The 17,825-nt window shown below is 35.8% G+C and overlaps 1 protein-coding gene across 1 annotated transcript in view; it reads left to right on the top strand.

Moving 5' to 3' along the window:
* LOC123524459 (myosin regulatory light polypeptide 9-like) overlaps positions 1 to 17,825 on the top strand; it is a 76,998-nt gene that overhangs the window by 12,372 nt on the left and 46,801 nt on the right. Inside the window, exon 2 of the mRNA XM_045302668.2 lies at positions 15,355 to 15,556. Within this exon, the coding sequence (XP_045158603.1) occupies positions 15,373 to 15,556 (184 nt within the window). The 5' untranslated portion in view covers positions 15,355 to 15,372. The remainder of the gene's footprint in view (positions 1 to 15,354; positions 15,557 to 17,825) is intronic.

Below are 17,825 nucleotides of genomic sequence, written 5' to 3'. Positions count from 1 at the left end.
TTTTTTAATTAAAAGGTATTTTTGAAGTGTTTTTGATATAATTCAATCATATTTATCATAAATAATTAACATACCAAAGGAAAATAAAATACGTTCACGCAAAATGATTTTATACGAGATTGAAATTCGGCGACCGCGCCGGAAATTTCCATAACCGAAATACACCAGTATTTTATTAATAAATGGTATTTTGTAGTGTTTTTTTTTTTTTCAGAAATCATTCGTGTTTAATATAAATAATAAGTTTACAAAAGGAAAATAAAATATTTAACACAAAACGATTTATACGAGATTGAAATTTGGCGACCGCTCGGGAAATTACCATAACCGAAATACACCTGTATTTCTTCAACAAATGGTATTTTTGAAGAGGTTTATGACTGAATTCAAACATATTTATCATAAATAATTAATTTTCGAAAGGATATTAAAATGCTTTTGCGCATTACGTCTTGTACACGATTGAAAATCGGCGTGCGCACTGAAAATTTGCGCATTCGTGGATGAATTTCCATGTCCTAAAATTCTATAATATACACCCGTATTTCTTTAATCAATCGTATTTTTAGGGTTTATGACAGAATTAAATCATATCTAAAATGAAAAATTAATTTACAAAAGCAAATTAACACGCGCAAAACGTTTTTATACGAGGTTGAAAATTTCTTGAGCGCACGGGAAATTTGCGCATTCTTTGATGAACCACAATCGCCATAATTTTCTCAGCTTTCAACTTAGGTAGGTAAATTTCAAGTTTCAATTTTTTAGTTCAAATTATTTCAAAATATCTTTTTATATGCTAATATGATATTCCTTTATGACATATTTCAGGAAACAGAGGAATTATTTTACCGCCATGAATGAAGAAATAATGATACTTGTATAAATTCTGAGTTGTTAAAATCATCGTTTTTTTCCTCTCTCTTTCAGACCACTCTTTATTTACTGAACTTTAATAATAACCAATATTCTTGAAATATACTTTCAAATCGTAAGTACCTTATAATTGTTAATAACAACAGGCATGTTATTCGAGTGTCACCTGTCAATCAACAAGTTGAGCATGTTGAGTAGACACTGATTGCTATAGTATCAATCAAAATATTTAAAGAAAGTTAAGGATGTTTTTACGGCTTTTCGTTGTCAAAATAATCTGCCGTCGAGTAAATATGCTTCATTCAATAATATGATATATTCACCATAGACAAAAATATTTGATGACAGTTATGTTACACGCCTGGAAAATCATACCAAGGGCAATATGCATTAATATATAAATGTGCCTTCTATGGTGTATCTGGAATGTCAACTCGTAAAAAATTTAGGCCAATGTATGATTAAATCTACAATTCATCGCTGTTTTAGTAAAACATTGAATAAGTGTTGATACATTTAAGTATATATGTATATGGCTATATAAGCTTTTCGTGTGCAAAAATAAAAAATATACTGAATGTTCCTGTTTTTCTTCAATTTTTCAATTTGCAATAATATCGACAATTAAATGAAATTAAATAAAAGCTTATCATATTTAACTGCACTTCCCTCGTTAGACATTATTTGTCACATGTCACTTGTGTGTGCTTTCAAATATACTGATTAATTCATTATCAATAGGTGTGATAATCCAATCAAACTCTATCGGGACTAATCAGAGACACGTGTTTGTTACGCCGCATACATTTAAAGGATGTTAATTGTGCTATGGCAATGAACGCAGTAAACGTTTGTATATTTATATATTAAACATGATATAATTCTTTTGAAAACTGATTTTTCAAAATATATTTTCTTCTTAAACATGTTAAATTATCAGATTAATTCTGAGGAAATAATTCAATTAGTTCCAATAATAAACATATGGTCGGTCCTTTCCGATCAGCGCGGTTTATGCGCTGACATGTGTTTTGTGTATAATTCATTTAAAAATCGAATATTGATATTGTTTTCTCAATTTCTTTTCTTTTTTATTTGTTATACGAAATCTGAAGAAATAATTAAATAATTTCCAATAATAAACACGTGACATGCCCCTTCCGATCATGTTATGCCCTTTCCGATCAGCGCGGTTTATGCCACTCGTATTTTGTCTATAATTCATTTTAAAATCGAAAATTGCTATTTTATAATTCCTAATTTATTTTCTGTGTTATTTGTTAAATGAAATATGAAGAAACAATTAATGATTTCAAATAATAAACATATGACAGGCCCTTTCCGATCATGTTAAGCCCTTTCCGATCAGCGCGGTTATGTCATGACCCGTATTTTGTCTATAATTCATTTATAAATTGAATATCGATATTTTTTTATCATAAATTATTTTCTTTGTTTCATTTTTTAAATAAAATGTGAAGAAACTATTAAATAATTTCCAATAATCAACATTCCGGTATCTAGTCACAGCGACGTAAGCGTGCAACATTTCCGTAAGCTCGCCGAATTTCAATCTCGTATAAAATCATTTTGCGTTAATTAAAGTATTTTATTTTCCTTTTGTAAACTTATTTTATATTATACTCAAATGTTTTCTGCATTAGCCCCTACAAAAATACCATTTATTATTGAAATACGGGTATATTTCGGTTATGGAAATTTCCGGCGCGGACGCCGAACTTCAATCTCGTATAAAATTATTTTGCGTGAACGTATTTTATTTTCCTTTCGTATATTAATTATTTATGATAAATATGATTGAATTATATCAAAAACACTTCAAAAATACCTTTTAATTAAAAAATACAGGTGTATTCCGGTAATGCAAAGTGTATTCCGGTGTATTCCGGTTTTTAGGTGGATTCCGGTTTAATGTGTGACCGTATTCACTTATCCGAATTTATGTTTGTCCAAAATTCTATATATTTTCTGATATTTTGCGAAATCATGGTCGATTTTTTTGCCTGTTAGGTAAATATTTAAATTGAAAAACAAACAAACAGTGTAAGCACTAAACTGCCTCAATATCAAATATCTGTTCTTTCGATAAATATCAAGTCAGCGAAACTGAATGGCAGGTGGCGCTAAAATGACGTAATTTTAAGACTGGTTTGCATATTGTTTTAAACAATACCTATCAGCGACTTTGATGTTATTGGATCAGTCTAAAATCAATCTTGCACATGCTTTGTAAACATTTGCCTGCGGGTACGATTAAATGGTTAATTGCAGCCCTTTTTTTGTAAATTTGGGGAAGGGTACCAGGTCCCTTTTGGAGGGGAAATTTACGTCGCGAAATCATTGTTTGGAGGAATATATTTGCTGAAAAGTTGTTAAAATCAGGACTGAAAATCAAAACTAATTTCATTTTATTTTGCATGGGGAATTTTTGGCCAAGGTGGGGAAAAAAGCATACTTTTTAGATTGGGGAATGGGGCCGAATTTCGGCCCTAAAATCAGCATAAAAAAAGGCCTGAATTGTTTGCCGATTGTGACAGTAGGTGTTAAGATAATTAAAGCCTCGGGCATGTATCTCTTGATAAGGGGATTATATACAACTATCAAAATTATATTTGAAGACTACATTATTGATTTCTGGGCTACTCAATACGGAGATTCAAGGTAGCCCGCCGGACACGCTCTCAAAAAATTAGTAGCCCGACAGAAGTTTCTGGTAGCCCCCGGGCTCCGGACATGGGATTTCTGAAACCCTGTGACACAAGGTGCATAACTCTGGGACCAGTTTTCATGAATTGTCATTGTTGAACTCCATTTGATTCCATTACAAGGCAACAGTTTAGGCTGAGTTAAGAGTTTGTAAAATATCATTTAGTGAATGCCAGGACACATTGTTGTTTGATCATGTTTTAACTCCCGGACGGCCTCAGTGTCTTCTGAAGGAACCTCAACTGTATTTCAAGTTCATCCACCTTTTCAACCTGCAAAATTATGTGAACTGCAAGGTTATATTTAGAAATAAGAGCTAAATATTTCACAAGTCATATTTTTAGCTCATCTGATTTTTTGAAAAAAAATGATGAGTTATTGTCATGACTTGAGCGGTTGTCGGCGTCGGCGTTGCCTGGTTAAGTTTTATGTTTAGGTCAGCTTTTCTCCTAAACTATCAAAGCTATTGCTTTGAAACTTGGAATACTTGTTCACCATCATAAGCTGACCCTGTATAGCAAGAAACATAACTCCATCTTGCTTTTTGCAAGATTTATGGCCCCTTTTGTACTTAGAAAATATCAGATTTCTTGGTTAAGTTTTATGTTTAGGTCAACTTTTCTCCTAAACTATCAAAGCTATTGCTTTGAAACTTGGAATACTTGTTCACCATCATAAGCAGACCCTGTACATCAAGAAACATAACTCCGTCCTGCTTTTTGCAAGATTTATGGCCCCTTTTGGACTTAGAAAATATCAGATTTCTTGGTTAAGTTTTATGTTTAGGTCAACTTTTTCTCTTAAACTATCAAAGCTATTGCTTTGAAACTTGCAACACTTGTTCACCATCATAAGCTGACCCTGTACAGCAAGCAACATAACTCCATCCTGCTTTTTGCAATAATTATTGCCCCTTTTGGACTTAAAAAATCATTTTCTTGGTTGAGTATTATGTTTAAGTCAACTTTTCTCATAAACTATCAAAGCTATTGCTTTAAAACTTGCAACAGTTTTTCACCATCATAAGTGGACACTGTACATCAAGAAACATAACTCTATCCTGCTTTTTGCAAGAATGATGGCCCTTTTTAGACTTAGAAAATCATGGGTAGGACAATATTTCTTTTACACAAAAAAAATCAGATGAGCGTCAGCACCCGCAAGGCGGTGCTCTTGTATTAACTTTACTTATAAACTTGATTATCTCATATCATTTGAGGTGTCTGTTTCTAATATTGTAATTAAACCCCCTGAACATTGAAGTTGTAAGGCGGGTTTACTGGTTTCGGGTTGTCTGTCTGTCTGTCTGTTCATCTGCATGTCTGTCCATCTGTCTGTAGACACAATCTTTTTCTCACCAATTGTTACCCCAAAAAATCTAAAGTTGTAAGGGGGTATACTAGTTTCATTTTGTCTGTCTGTCTGTCTGTCTGTCTGTCTTTCTATAAACACAATCTTGTGCACATCAACTCTCCTCATCCCCTTGACACAATTTAATGAAACTCCACAAAAGTGGAATTTAACAACAGTGGTTGTACATGGTGCAGGTTATGTTCTTTCTGAAAAAAATGCAGAGTTATAAGATTTTGTCTTTTGTTACTATACTATATACATATAGTCTGCATATGCATTCTTGTGCATGCCTAATCTCCTGAACCCATGCACACAATTTGATGAAACTCAAGACAAGTGATCAGTAGAAACCCTAGTCAGGGCCCTTGTTTGCTGATTTTTGGGGCTGAAATTCGGCCCCGTTCCCCCCTCGAAATAGTATGTTTTTTTCCCCACAAGTGTAGAAAAATTCCCCCTCGAAAGAAAAAAAATCAAGAAAAAAATCGATACCCGATAGTCTTAGGAGTGTCTCGTTACTTAATGGGCCTGATAAAGTTTTACTCAGGGGTTCCATTTGACTTTCAAAAAACGCTCAGAGGACCCAGCATGATAATTGCCTGTGCGTCACTCGGGACCCGGAGACATTTTCCTTTGATAATCCTTCCTCTTATCAGTCATTTCCTACAGTAAAACTATGTCCACGATAAACACGTGTATTCAAAATAAACACTCGCGGTCATGCCCTCCTGCCTTTGATCTTCTGCTAAATTCCCGCCCTTTATCCTGTGGACATGCCATGCTGATTTTTCTTTATCAGCAAGTTACGTCACGGCGAGTGAACATAGGTAATGAGAATCAATGAAGTGTTAACATTAATTGATAAAGCGTTACCCGTATTGAGCCTGCATACTGTCAAAAAATGCGCCAATTATTATCGTAATTAAGCGACCAGCTGATTACCGAGCATGTGAAAAGTGTCCTGCATGATTTCTTCATGCAAACTTTAAATTAGATCATTGTTTAATGTACCTTAATATCAACAAGAAAATCCACAAATTTAAATGAATTTGGAAAGTAAAAAAAGTTTAGAATGTCCGTTCACGATTCTAATTACACCCGATGACATACGCAATTTTTCCAAAATTCACTACAAAAACTTGACTTGCAATGCAATTTTTAATGAAAAGTAGCATCATTATTTGAGGAACTATCTCTGGTTTACCTTAGTGGACCAAGTTAACTGAGCAAAAACAACATTTCAGACGACATTCCAAAAGTGTACCAGTATCCGGATAGTACGTTTTTGGATACATTTTTACAGTGTTTTAGCACTTTTCTGCTAACAAACTAAAATATTGAAGAAAAACCTCATCAAATTAAAATGAATTTTGATAAAAATTTATTATCAATATGAGATTATATGACCTGAAACAGAAATTGTTATTATGCTGTAACATGTTCTTGGTTGTAGTAGCTATTAATTACCTAGTATTACTTTATACCGTAAAAAGATCACGGATGCAACAGGGGTGAAATGCGCAAAAATAGATTTGCTTTTTAAGCAGCATGCTCTCAAAAAAAAAAAAAACTACTGGTACGGACACCGCTGTTTCATCAGGGCCAGACATGCACAATCAGGTAGATACGATGAAGGGAAGCCCTGCTCCGGCTGCTGCTGAGACAATGTCTGTGGATACTGCTAGTGCTACCGATAATGACGACATGTGAACCTCGATTGGATGTCACATAACTGATTTAATAAAAGAAAACAAAAGTTGCCTGTTTTCAGTAGATTATGTTCTGTACAATACTTCAGATATATTCACATTAGTTTGATATCTGTAATACTCAATTGACCTTAATTTAAGGGGTTATGATCAGATGTCATATCTCCAGAATGAATTCCCCCCTCCCTTGAAAACAACGCGAAATTCCCCCCTCCAAGGGCCCCGGCCCCAATCCCCCAAAATGTAGAGAGGGCCCTGCTAGTTGTGCATGGTGCTTGTTTGGTTCTTTCAGAAAAAAAGTACTGCACAGTTATGGAACTTTGTATTTTGTTAATAAACCATATACATACAGTCTGCAAAATTAATGCAATCTTGTACACTCCTAATATTCCAAACCATTGCATACAAATTTAATGAAACTTCACACAAGTGATCAGTATCAACTCTAGTACAGTGAACTGTGCATGTTAGGTTCTGTTTGATAAATATTCTGCAGAGTTATGACATTTGTATTACTATACATACACTACACATAATTATGCAGTCTTGTGTGCATCAAATTGCAATGTACTGTGTCAGTGTGTGCAGGGGAGTGGGGTACATTCATCAGCTTCAGTGATAGCTTTAGTGTTTTTAGTATTACAGTAAAACACCGCTCGCTCTAGGTCGCAAGGGGATGAGCAAAATGCTCGAGTTATCCATGGTTTCGAGCGACCCGAACATTGACCAACATAAGAAGAAAATTGAAGTTTGTTTTACCGATACCAATTGTCATCGCGACCATTTGCAGAGTAAACGGTGATGCGTAATAATAACATACTTGTGACATTTTCAAAAAAACATATTACAACGTTATCTATGATAGACGTTTCAATACGTAATTTGTAAATGGGACTTGTGAAAAAACAACAAGGACTTTTTATTTTTATTTATCAACAAGTGCATATCAAAATTATCTTCTCAATTTTATGAAAAGGCTATATTATTTCCTTTATTTGCATGCAAACAATTGCTGATTAAATACTAAGATCTCATGACAATCTTCTCGGTCCCGCAGAAGATTTAAGTAAGCAGTAATTCATCTCTGATCAATAAAATTTTTCTTCAACCTTTTATCAATAATTATTCTCATTATCATTATCAGATCAAATATACCGACAAACAAACACTTAGGATAGTCGTGGAATAGACTACGCAGTTCTCACGGTGTGTGAAAATTTTTAATTAACTGATATATTCTGACCACCGAAGGTGTGAAAAATTTCGACACCTCTGCTCGAGTTTGCCAGAAGCAACAAAGAGTAAATTAATACACAGGGACCAGACGTCATGCTCGAGCGATCGAGTTATCGATGCTCGACCAAGCCATGGTAATTTCACATAGAAAATAGAAGGAAATCGGCCGGGACCACATGAATTGCTCGAGCAAGCCTGGGTATTCGAGTCATCGATGCTCGAGCGAGCGGTGTTTCACTGTACCTTCAGCAATGATACTGCTTGTTTTCTACTTTTTTTTTATCCATTCTCTCTGTTTAGATTTCATTCTTTCATCTACAACTTTGTTTGTGTCAGTGTGTGCAGGGGAGTGGGGTACATTCATCAGCTTCAGTGATAGCTTTAATGTTTTTAGTATTACCTTCAGCAATGATACTGCTTGTTTTCTACTTTTTTTATCCATTCTCTCTGTTTAGATTTCATTCTTTCATCTACAACTTTGTTTTTGTCAGTGTGTGCAGGGGAGTGGGGTACATTCATCAGCTTCAGTGATAGCTTTAGTGTTTTTAGTATTACTTTCAGCAATGATATTGCTTGTTTTCTACTTTTTATACCCCCCGACAACAAAGTTGTAAGGGGGGGGGGGGGTATACTGGTTTCAGGTTGTCTGTCTGTCTGTCCGTCCGTCTGTCTGTCCGTAGACACAATCTTGTGCGCTCCATCTATCCTCATCCCCTTGACACAATTTAATGAAACTTCACACAAGTGATCAGTAACAACAATAGTTGTGCATAGGGCATGTTAGGTTCTTTCAGGAAAAAAAAAAATTCTGCTACTAAACTATTAATGTATCAATTTCAGTTTATATAGCAGTAAAACACTTACCTTAAATGAACTAGATTGTAGTGATATCCTCCATTCATCACCCAGAATTTTAAAAAATGCCCAGCTGAACAGTGTTGCTTTATAATATGCTAGTTTTACAGGGCTCGACCTAAGGCTAGAATTTGAGCTGGACATCCGGACCACCTCATCTCAATATCAGTTGGCCCGGATCCAACTGAGCTGGACCAAAAACGACAAGGCTTTGAAACCACCATACACTGTATTTTACATGTCACAAAATAAGACAAAATACATGTCATTTCATTTATTTTCTACTTAAGCCTGATTAACATAGTTCAGAGGTTTCAATTGTACCGTGACATGAAACTGTCAAGTTTATATAGTTTTTTGAAACAAGTCATTTCATTTTTTTTTCTCTCAATAAAAGGAACATATGTTTCAATGTCAGAGTCATACTCACTTTCATAATCCTTATCAGACTGGTAATCTGACAAATTTTAAGTCTACATATGACTGTCTGATTTAATGACCTGATTCTTTAGCAGCCTGAGATTGGTCTGGGTTTAAAACTGCATTATGTTTTTTTACATTGTCAGAGTGCATTTCTGTTTTCTCATGGTTGGTAAGTCGATCATGTTTGAATTTCTTATACCCTCTGATAAATTCATGATCCGTTTGCTTCTTTTCATGTCGAGAGCAAATAACACATGTCATACCATTTTGCTCACAATAGTTCAACAACGTAAATTCATTTAACCAGGAATCTACAAAGTTACGTTTTCTGGATTTTTCGTACTGTCTAGCCTTTTCCATTTTTTTCCTCTTCGTTTTTTTTTCGCCGATTTTACCTTACGGCCACTAGCGACACCAAATATTGAAAAAAACTTTTTCGGAGATTCGCTACTGGAGGCCGCCATATTGGTGTACATAGCGCGTTTTCAATTGGCTTACAGACTACTCAGCGTCCAATCAAAATTTGCGTAATAAATTCGTACTAAAAATTATTCACGTATCAGTTTATTATCGTTGTCTACCCAGTTTTTCGAACTGGACCGACGGACCAGCTCAATAGAGGACGAGTTGGACCGAGAGAGTTTTAATTGGACACGGGCCAACGGTCCAGTGCTAAATCGAGCCCTGTTTTAAGAATAGCACCAAAAATGAAAATAATGTTTCACTCCTGACATTTACGTACATGCCACGTACTCCATACAGAAACACAAACTTCACTCATGACTGTCTTTTATGATTGCTACAATACACACACTACTTGGAAAAATACATTTGGTATGTTTCATTTTCAAACACGGGCTCATTCAGTGCAAATGTTTCACTCCTGACTAAATTTGGGTCCACTGCGATATACAATGTTAGAAATAGATTTGAGAGATATTATGATTAAATTATTACTTTTATAAGTTATTTATACATGTTACTCTATAATACTAAGTGTAGGTTATGAAATACCATTAGTACCAAAAATTTGTAGTCATTTACATAAATTTATACTGATTTTTTATGGAAAATAACATTACCACCCTCATTCCTTTTCAGCCTTATATTTTGTCTTAAACATTCTTATATTAACCATAGTTTGATGTTATCTTATAGTCAAGACATTCAACTTAAATAAAAATACATATTTTACTCTCTCATATACATTTTGACATTGATATAATATTTTGAACTTTAAGCTTTTCTTAAAGTGTCACATTTTTTTTGCACTCCTGACATTTTTGGCATGTTTTTCGGACATAACTTTTTTTTAGCTCACCTGTCACAAAGTGACAAGGTGAGCTTTTGTGATCGCGCGGTGTCCGTCGTCCGTCCGTGCGTCCGTCCGTAAACTTTTGCTTGTGACCACTCTAGAGGTCACATTTTTCATGGGATCTTTATGAAAATTGGTCAGAATGTTCATCTTGATGATATCTAGGTCAAGTTCGAAACTGGGTCACGTGCCTTCAAAAACTAGGTCAGTAGGTCTAAAAATAGAAAAACCTTGTGACCTCTCTAGAGGCCATATATTTCACCAGATCTTCATGAAAATTGATCAGAATGTTCACCTTGATGATATCTAGGTCAAGTTCGAAACTGGGTCACATGCCATTAAAAACTAGGTCAGTAGTCTAAAAATAGAAAAACCTTGTGACCTCTCTAGAGGCCATATATTTCACAAGATCTTCATGAAAATTGGTCAAAACGTTCATGTTGATGATATCTAGGTCAAGTTCGAAACTGGGTCATGTGCCTTAAAAAACTAGGTCAGTAGGTCAAATAATAGAAAAACCTTGTGACCTCTCTAAAGGCCACATTTTTCATGGGATCTGTATGAAAGTTGGTCTGAATGTTCATCGTGATGATATCTAGGTCAAGTTTGAAACGGGGTCATGTGCGGTCAAAAACTAGGTCAGTAGGTCTAAAAATAGAAAAACCTTGTGACCTCTCTAGAGGCCATATATTTCAAGAGATCTTCATGAAAATTGGTCAGAATGTTCACCTTGATGATATCTAGGTCAAGTTTGAAAATGGGCCACATGCCGTCAAAAACTAGGTCAGTAGGTCAAATAATAGAAAAACTTTGTGACCTCTCTAGAGGCCATATTTTTCATGGGATCTGTATGAAAATTGGTCTGAATGTTCATCTTGATGATATCTAGGTCAGTTTCAAAAGTGGGTCACATGCCGTCAAAAACTAGGTCAGTAGGTCAACTAATAGAAAAACCTTGTGACCTCTCTAAAGGCCATATTTTTCATGGGATCTGTATGAAAGTTGGTCTGAATGTTGATCTTGATGATATCTAGGTCAAGTTCGAAACAGGGTCATGTGCGGTCAAAAACTAGGTCAGTAGGTCTAAAAATAGAAAAACCTTGTGACCTCTCTAGAGGCCATACTTATGAATGGATCTCCATAAAAATTGGTCAGAATGTTCACCTTGATGATATCTAGGTCAGGTTTGAAACTGGGTCACGTGCCTTAAAAAACTAGGTCAGTAGGTCAAATAATAAAAAAACCTTGTGACCTCTCTAGAGGCCATACTTTTCATGGGATCTGTATGAAAGTTGGTCTGAATGTTCATCTTGATGATATCTAGGTCAAGTTTGAAACTGGGTCAACTGCGGTCAAAAACTAGGTCAGTAGGTCTAAAATTATTAAAATCTTTTGACCTCTCTAGAGGCCATATTTTTCAATGGATCTTCATGAAAATTGATCTGAATGTTCACCTTGATGATATCTAGGTCAATTTCGAAACTGGGTCACGTGCGGTCAAAAACTAGGCCAGTTGGTATAAAAATAGAAAAACCTTGTGACCTCTCTAGAGGCCATATTTTTCATAAGATCTTCATGAAAATTAGTGAGAATGTTCACCTTGATGATATCTAGGTAAAATTCAAAACAGGGTCATGTACCTTCGAAAACTAGGTCAATAGGTCAAATAATAGAAAAACCTTGTGACCTCTCTAGAGACCACTTTGTTAAAGGTCAAGGTCACGGGGCTGAACATGGAAAACCATTTCCGATCAATAACTTGAGAACCACTTGAACCAAAATGTTGAAACTTCATAGGATGATTTGTCATGCATAGTAGATGACCCCTATTGTTTTTGGGGTCACTTTGTTAAAGGTCAAGGTCACAGGGGGCTGAACATGGAAAACCATTTCCGATCAATAACTTGAGAACCAATTGAACCAAAATGTTGAAACTTCATAGGTCGATTTGTCATGCGTAGTAGATGACCCTTATTGTTTTTGGGGTCACTTTGTTAAAGGTCAAGGTCACAGGGGCCGGAACATGGAAAACCATTTCCGATCAATAACATGAGAACTACTTGACCCAGAATGTTGAAACTTCATAGGATGATTGGACATGCAGAGTAGATGACACCTATTGATTTTGTGGTCACTCTGTAAAAGGTCAAGGTCACAGCCGACAGAACATTGAAATTCATTTTTGGTCAATAATTTGAGAACTATTTGACCTAGAACCTTCAAACTTCATAGGGTGATTGGACTTACAGAGTAGATGACCCCTGGTATTTTTGGGGTCACTCCATTAAAGTTCAAGGTCACAGGGGGCTGAACATAGAAAACTCTTTCCAATCAATAAGTTGAGAACCACTTGACCCAGAATGTTGAAACTTAATAGGATGATTGGACATGCAGAGTAGATGACCCCTATCGTCTTTGGGATCTCTCTATTAAAGGTCAAGGTCACAGGGGCTTGAACATGGAAAACCATTTCTGATCAGTAACTTTAGAACCAATTGACCCAGAATATTGAAACTTCATAGGATGATTGGACATGCAGAGTAGATGACCCCTATTGATTTTGTGGTCACTTTAGTAAAGGTCAAGGTCACAGCAGACAGAACATTGAAATCCATTTTTGGTCAATAGCTTGAGAACTATTTGACCTAGAACCTTCAAACTTCATAGGATGATAGGACTTACAGAGTAGATGACCCCTGATGTCTTTGGGGTCACTCCATCGAAGGTCAAGGTCACAGAGGGCTTAACACAGAAAACTCTTTCCAATCAATAACTTGAGAACCACTTGACCCAGAATGTTGAAACTTATTAGGACGATTGGACATGCAGGGTAGATGACCACTACTGATTTTGGGGTCACTCGATAAAAAGGTCAAGGTCACAGGGACCTGAACATGGAAAACTGTTTCCAATTCATAGCTTGAGAACCACCAGGCCCAAAATGTTGCAGCTTAGCGGTATGATTGGACATGCCAAGTAGATGATCCCTATTGCAGCCAACCATCAGTGTCTCTTTGACTTTCGCTCCTGTCGCCTATTGACTTCTTGCCTATACGACTATGCACTGGGGGAGACATGCGCTTTTTTACAAAAGCATCTCCTAGTTTGACCTTGATTTTGACCTAGTGACCTACTTTCCCATTTCTCAAGCTACAGCCTTCAAATTTGGACCACATGTATAGTTTTGTGTACTGAAATGAACTTTGACCTTGATCTTTACTTAGTGACCTACTTTCACATTTCTATAGCTACAGCCTTCAAATTTGAACCACATGCATAGGTTTGTGTACCGAAATAAACTTTGACCTTGACATTGACCTAGTGACCTACTTTCACATTTTTGAAGATACAGGCTTCAAACTTGGACGCAATGATCTTGGAGTTTAACTTTTGAGGTGTTGAATGTTTGGAGTTGAACTTTTCTGTGTGTTGTGCCTGCAGTAAGTGCATTCTGATACTGTACGATGTGCATTGCCTGTAGTCTTCTGATTTTACAATATTATTTTCTTATCCTTCTAATTTACGCTTGATAATTCTTTTGATTTACTAATTTATCACCACAATTTAGCAATTCTTGGAAATATGCTTCAACTTACAATTATAGAAAAAAAACTTTACACAGTAGTAAACATAAATAATATTGGAGTTGAACTATTGGAGATCTGATTACTTTGAGAATAGCATTTGATACCCTGGTGAGCAGCAGGACCACAATGACACTTTTGTTTGTTTTATCTTTCTTGAATGATAAGCGCAGTTTGGAAACAAGGGAAGCGCATTTATGTACACAATGAGTTTGTAGTTTCTGTTAAATAAACATTGTTTGGAAACGCAAATAATTATGGTATAGGTAGACAGCGGGAAATACAAACTTTACTTTAACTTTACCAAACAGCTTCGACTAACTTTTTGAAGCATATAACATAGCTTAAAACATCAGCAGACATTCTTCTAAACAAGCATAAATAAAGCTGATATTTGACATGAAAATAGGTTTTACTAGTCATGAAAAATCTATTTATATGGACTAAATTCGAGTAGACCATGGTGGCATATCCGGCGAATAACTACCTTCATGCCTTAAATACCAGCTCCTGTGAAAGTGAAGGTTACATACACACTTCTTACTTATAATTTAACGTCGGACTTCAATATTTTACGATTTTGACATTTCATATATTCTGATGTTTTATAGAAGTTTTTATAAATCTCCCAATAGAACTTTCCGCAAAATATCTTGCGGAAGGTTTTACAAGTTCACGGTGGAAGTGACTAAAATGTGATAGGTAAATACCAACAAGGGACAAAGAAAACCTATTTTACACATCCATTGAACATACTGTCTTGAAAGTGAAATTTACATCAATTTGCTTTTGCATCACAACACGAAACTGTCCAGTTTTCTTTATTATAAAAAATGATTTTAGACGCAAAGTATTCTTATGGTCGGATTTTATAAAAAATGCGGCCCGTTACTAAGTTATTGTCTGTGTAGTGTGCATATGATTATAATTGATGGGTGTAACCAGCATTTATTGGTTGTGTTAAATTAAGATTTATTTCATTAAGTTATGAGTTCATATAAAAGCAGTTTAAAAATCTAGTCTACATGCATTCGGCGGTACAAGTGCGCTAAATAATGGCCCCAGATTTTTTTTACTGGTGCGTTGTATTGTTCATGATATGTAATTAAATTACGCTAGAATATTAAAAGGCGCCCTGTGCAAATTTAATGTTATTGAACTAACTTCTTACCAGAACCACATTTTTTCGAAAGGTTTCAACCTTTCTGTGCTTTCAGCGCTTTGATTGTAGTATGATTGCCAGGAAACAGCTCTGAATAATAAAGAAATTTAATTTCAGTATTAAACAGACATCAAGATGTCCAGTCGTAAAACAAAAAAGACAACTGGCAAGAAGAGGGCTCAGCGTGCCACCTCTAATGTGTTTGCCATGTTTGATCAAGCACAAATACAAGAGTTCAAAGAGGCTTTCAATATGATTGATCAAAACAGAGATGGATTCATTGACAAAGAAGATCTCCATGACATGTTGGCATCTCTAGGTATATATTTCAAAGCTGTCAGCTTTGATATTGAGGTATGTGATCGCTCATTGTCTGTCGTCTGTTCATCCCCACTTTTCTTCAGATGGCATCTCCTCTGAAACTACTGGTCAGATTTGCACCAATCTTGGTCTTAATCATATTGGTATGGTGCTACATCAAATTGTTCAAGTGTTTCAGCTTGGCCCTTTTAGGAGCCATCAGAGCTAAAAATAGAAAAAGCTTTAAATGACTTCTCATGAACAGCTTGATGGATCTTCATCAGACGTCGTCTGTAGCTTCATTCTTATGTCCTTTCCAAATCTTGTTCAAACAAGAGCACTTGGCCCCTTTATGGTGCCACTAGACTTAAAAATAGAAATACCTGTTAAAAACTACTTCTTCTCATAAACTGCTGGGTGGATCTTCACCAGACTTGATCTTTAGCACTATTTTAAGGTTTTCTCTCAAAGGTGTTCATATGGCAGCATTTGGCCCCTGCTAGAATTTTTAGCCCACCATCATCAGATGGTGGGCTATTAAAATCACTCTGCGTCCGTGGTCCGTCCGTTCGTCCGTCCGTCCGTCCGTTAACAATTTCTCGTTATCGCATCTCCTCAGAAACTACTGGGGGGATTTTGACCAAACTTTGTCAGAATGATGTATTGGTAACCTAGTTGTGTCCCCCTGAAAATCAGACTGGTTCAACAATTTATGAGTGAGTTATGGCCCTTTGTTTATTTCTATAATTTACATAGAATTATATAGGGAAAAACTTTGAAAACCTTCTTGTCCAAAACCACAGAGCCTAGGGCTTTGATATTTGGTATGAAGCATTATCTAGTGGTCCTCTACCAAGATGATTCAAATTATTTCTCTGGGGTCTAATATGGCCCCGCCCTGGGGGTCACATGGTTTATATAGACTTGTATAGAGAAAAACTTTGAAAAACCTCTTGTCCAAAACTACAGGGCCTAGGGCTTTAATATTTTGTATGTGACATCATCTAGTGGTCTTCAACTAAGATTATTCAAATTATACCCCTAGGGTCAAATATGGCCCCACCCTGGGGGTCATATGGTTTACATAGACTTATATAGGGAAAAACATTGAAAATCTTCTTGTCAAACCACAAAGCCTAGGGCTTTGATACTTGTAATGTAGCATCATCTAGTGGTTCTCTACCAAGTTTGTTCCAATTATCCCCCTAGGGTCAAATATGGCCCCGCCCCGGGGGTCACATGGTTCATATAGACTTATATAGGGAAAAGCTTTTAAAATCTTCTTGTCAGTAACTACAACATTCAAATTTGGACATGTATATTTTTGAGTGGCAAGATGAACCTTGACATGAGTTGACCTTGATTTTGACCTAGTGACCTACTTTCACATTTCTGTAGCTACAGCCTTCAAATTTGGACCACATGCATAGTTTTGTGCACTTGAAAAAACTTTGACCTTGATTTTGACCTAGTGACCTACTTTCACATTTTTGAAGGTACAGGTATCAAATTTGGACCATATGCATAGTTTCCGTGTTTCAAAATGAAATTTGACATTGATTTTGACCTAGTGACCTACTTTCACATTTTTGAAGGTACAGTCTTCAAATTTGGACCACATGCATAGTTTTTGTGTTTCGAATATGAAATTTGACCTTGATTTTGACCCAGTGACCTACTTTCTCATTTCTCAAGCTACAGCCTTCAAATTTGGACCACATACATGGTTTTATGTACCGAAACAAACTTTGAACTTTACATTGACCTAGTGACCTACTTTCACATTTTTGAAGGTACAAGCTTCAAATTTGGACCACATGCATAGTTCTGTATTCTGAAATAAAATTTGACCTTGATTTTGACCTAGTGACCTACTTCCACATTTCTCAAGCTACAGCCTTCAAATTCGGACCACATGCATAGTTTTGTGTACCGAAATGAACTTTGACCTTAAGATTGACCTAGTGACCTACTTTCACATTTCTGTAGCTACAGGCTTCAAATTTAGGCCACATGCATAGGATTGTGTACCGAAACAAACTTTGACCTTGACATTGACCTAGTGACCTACTTTCACATTTTTGAAGGTACAGGCTTCAGATTTGGACCACATGCATAGATTTGTGTTCTGAAGTGAAATTTGACCCTTGATTTTGACCTAGTGACCTACTTTCACATTTCTCAAGCTAAGCCTTCAAATTTGGACCACTTGCATAGTTTTGTGTACCAAATTAAACTTTGACCTTAAGATTGATCTAGTGACCTACTTTCACATTTCTCAAGCTACA

This window comes from Mercenaria mercenaria, chromosome 3 (genome assembly GCF_021730395.1).
Source record: "Mercenaria mercenaria strain notata chromosome 3, MADL_Memer_1, whole genome shotgun sequence".
Lineage (NCBI taxonomy): Eukaryota > Metazoa > Mollusca > Bivalvia > Venerida > Veneridae > Mercenaria > Mercenaria mercenaria.
The sequence above is the reverse complement of the archived record's forward strand: the minus strand, read 5'-3'. Positions and strand labels throughout refer to the sequence as shown.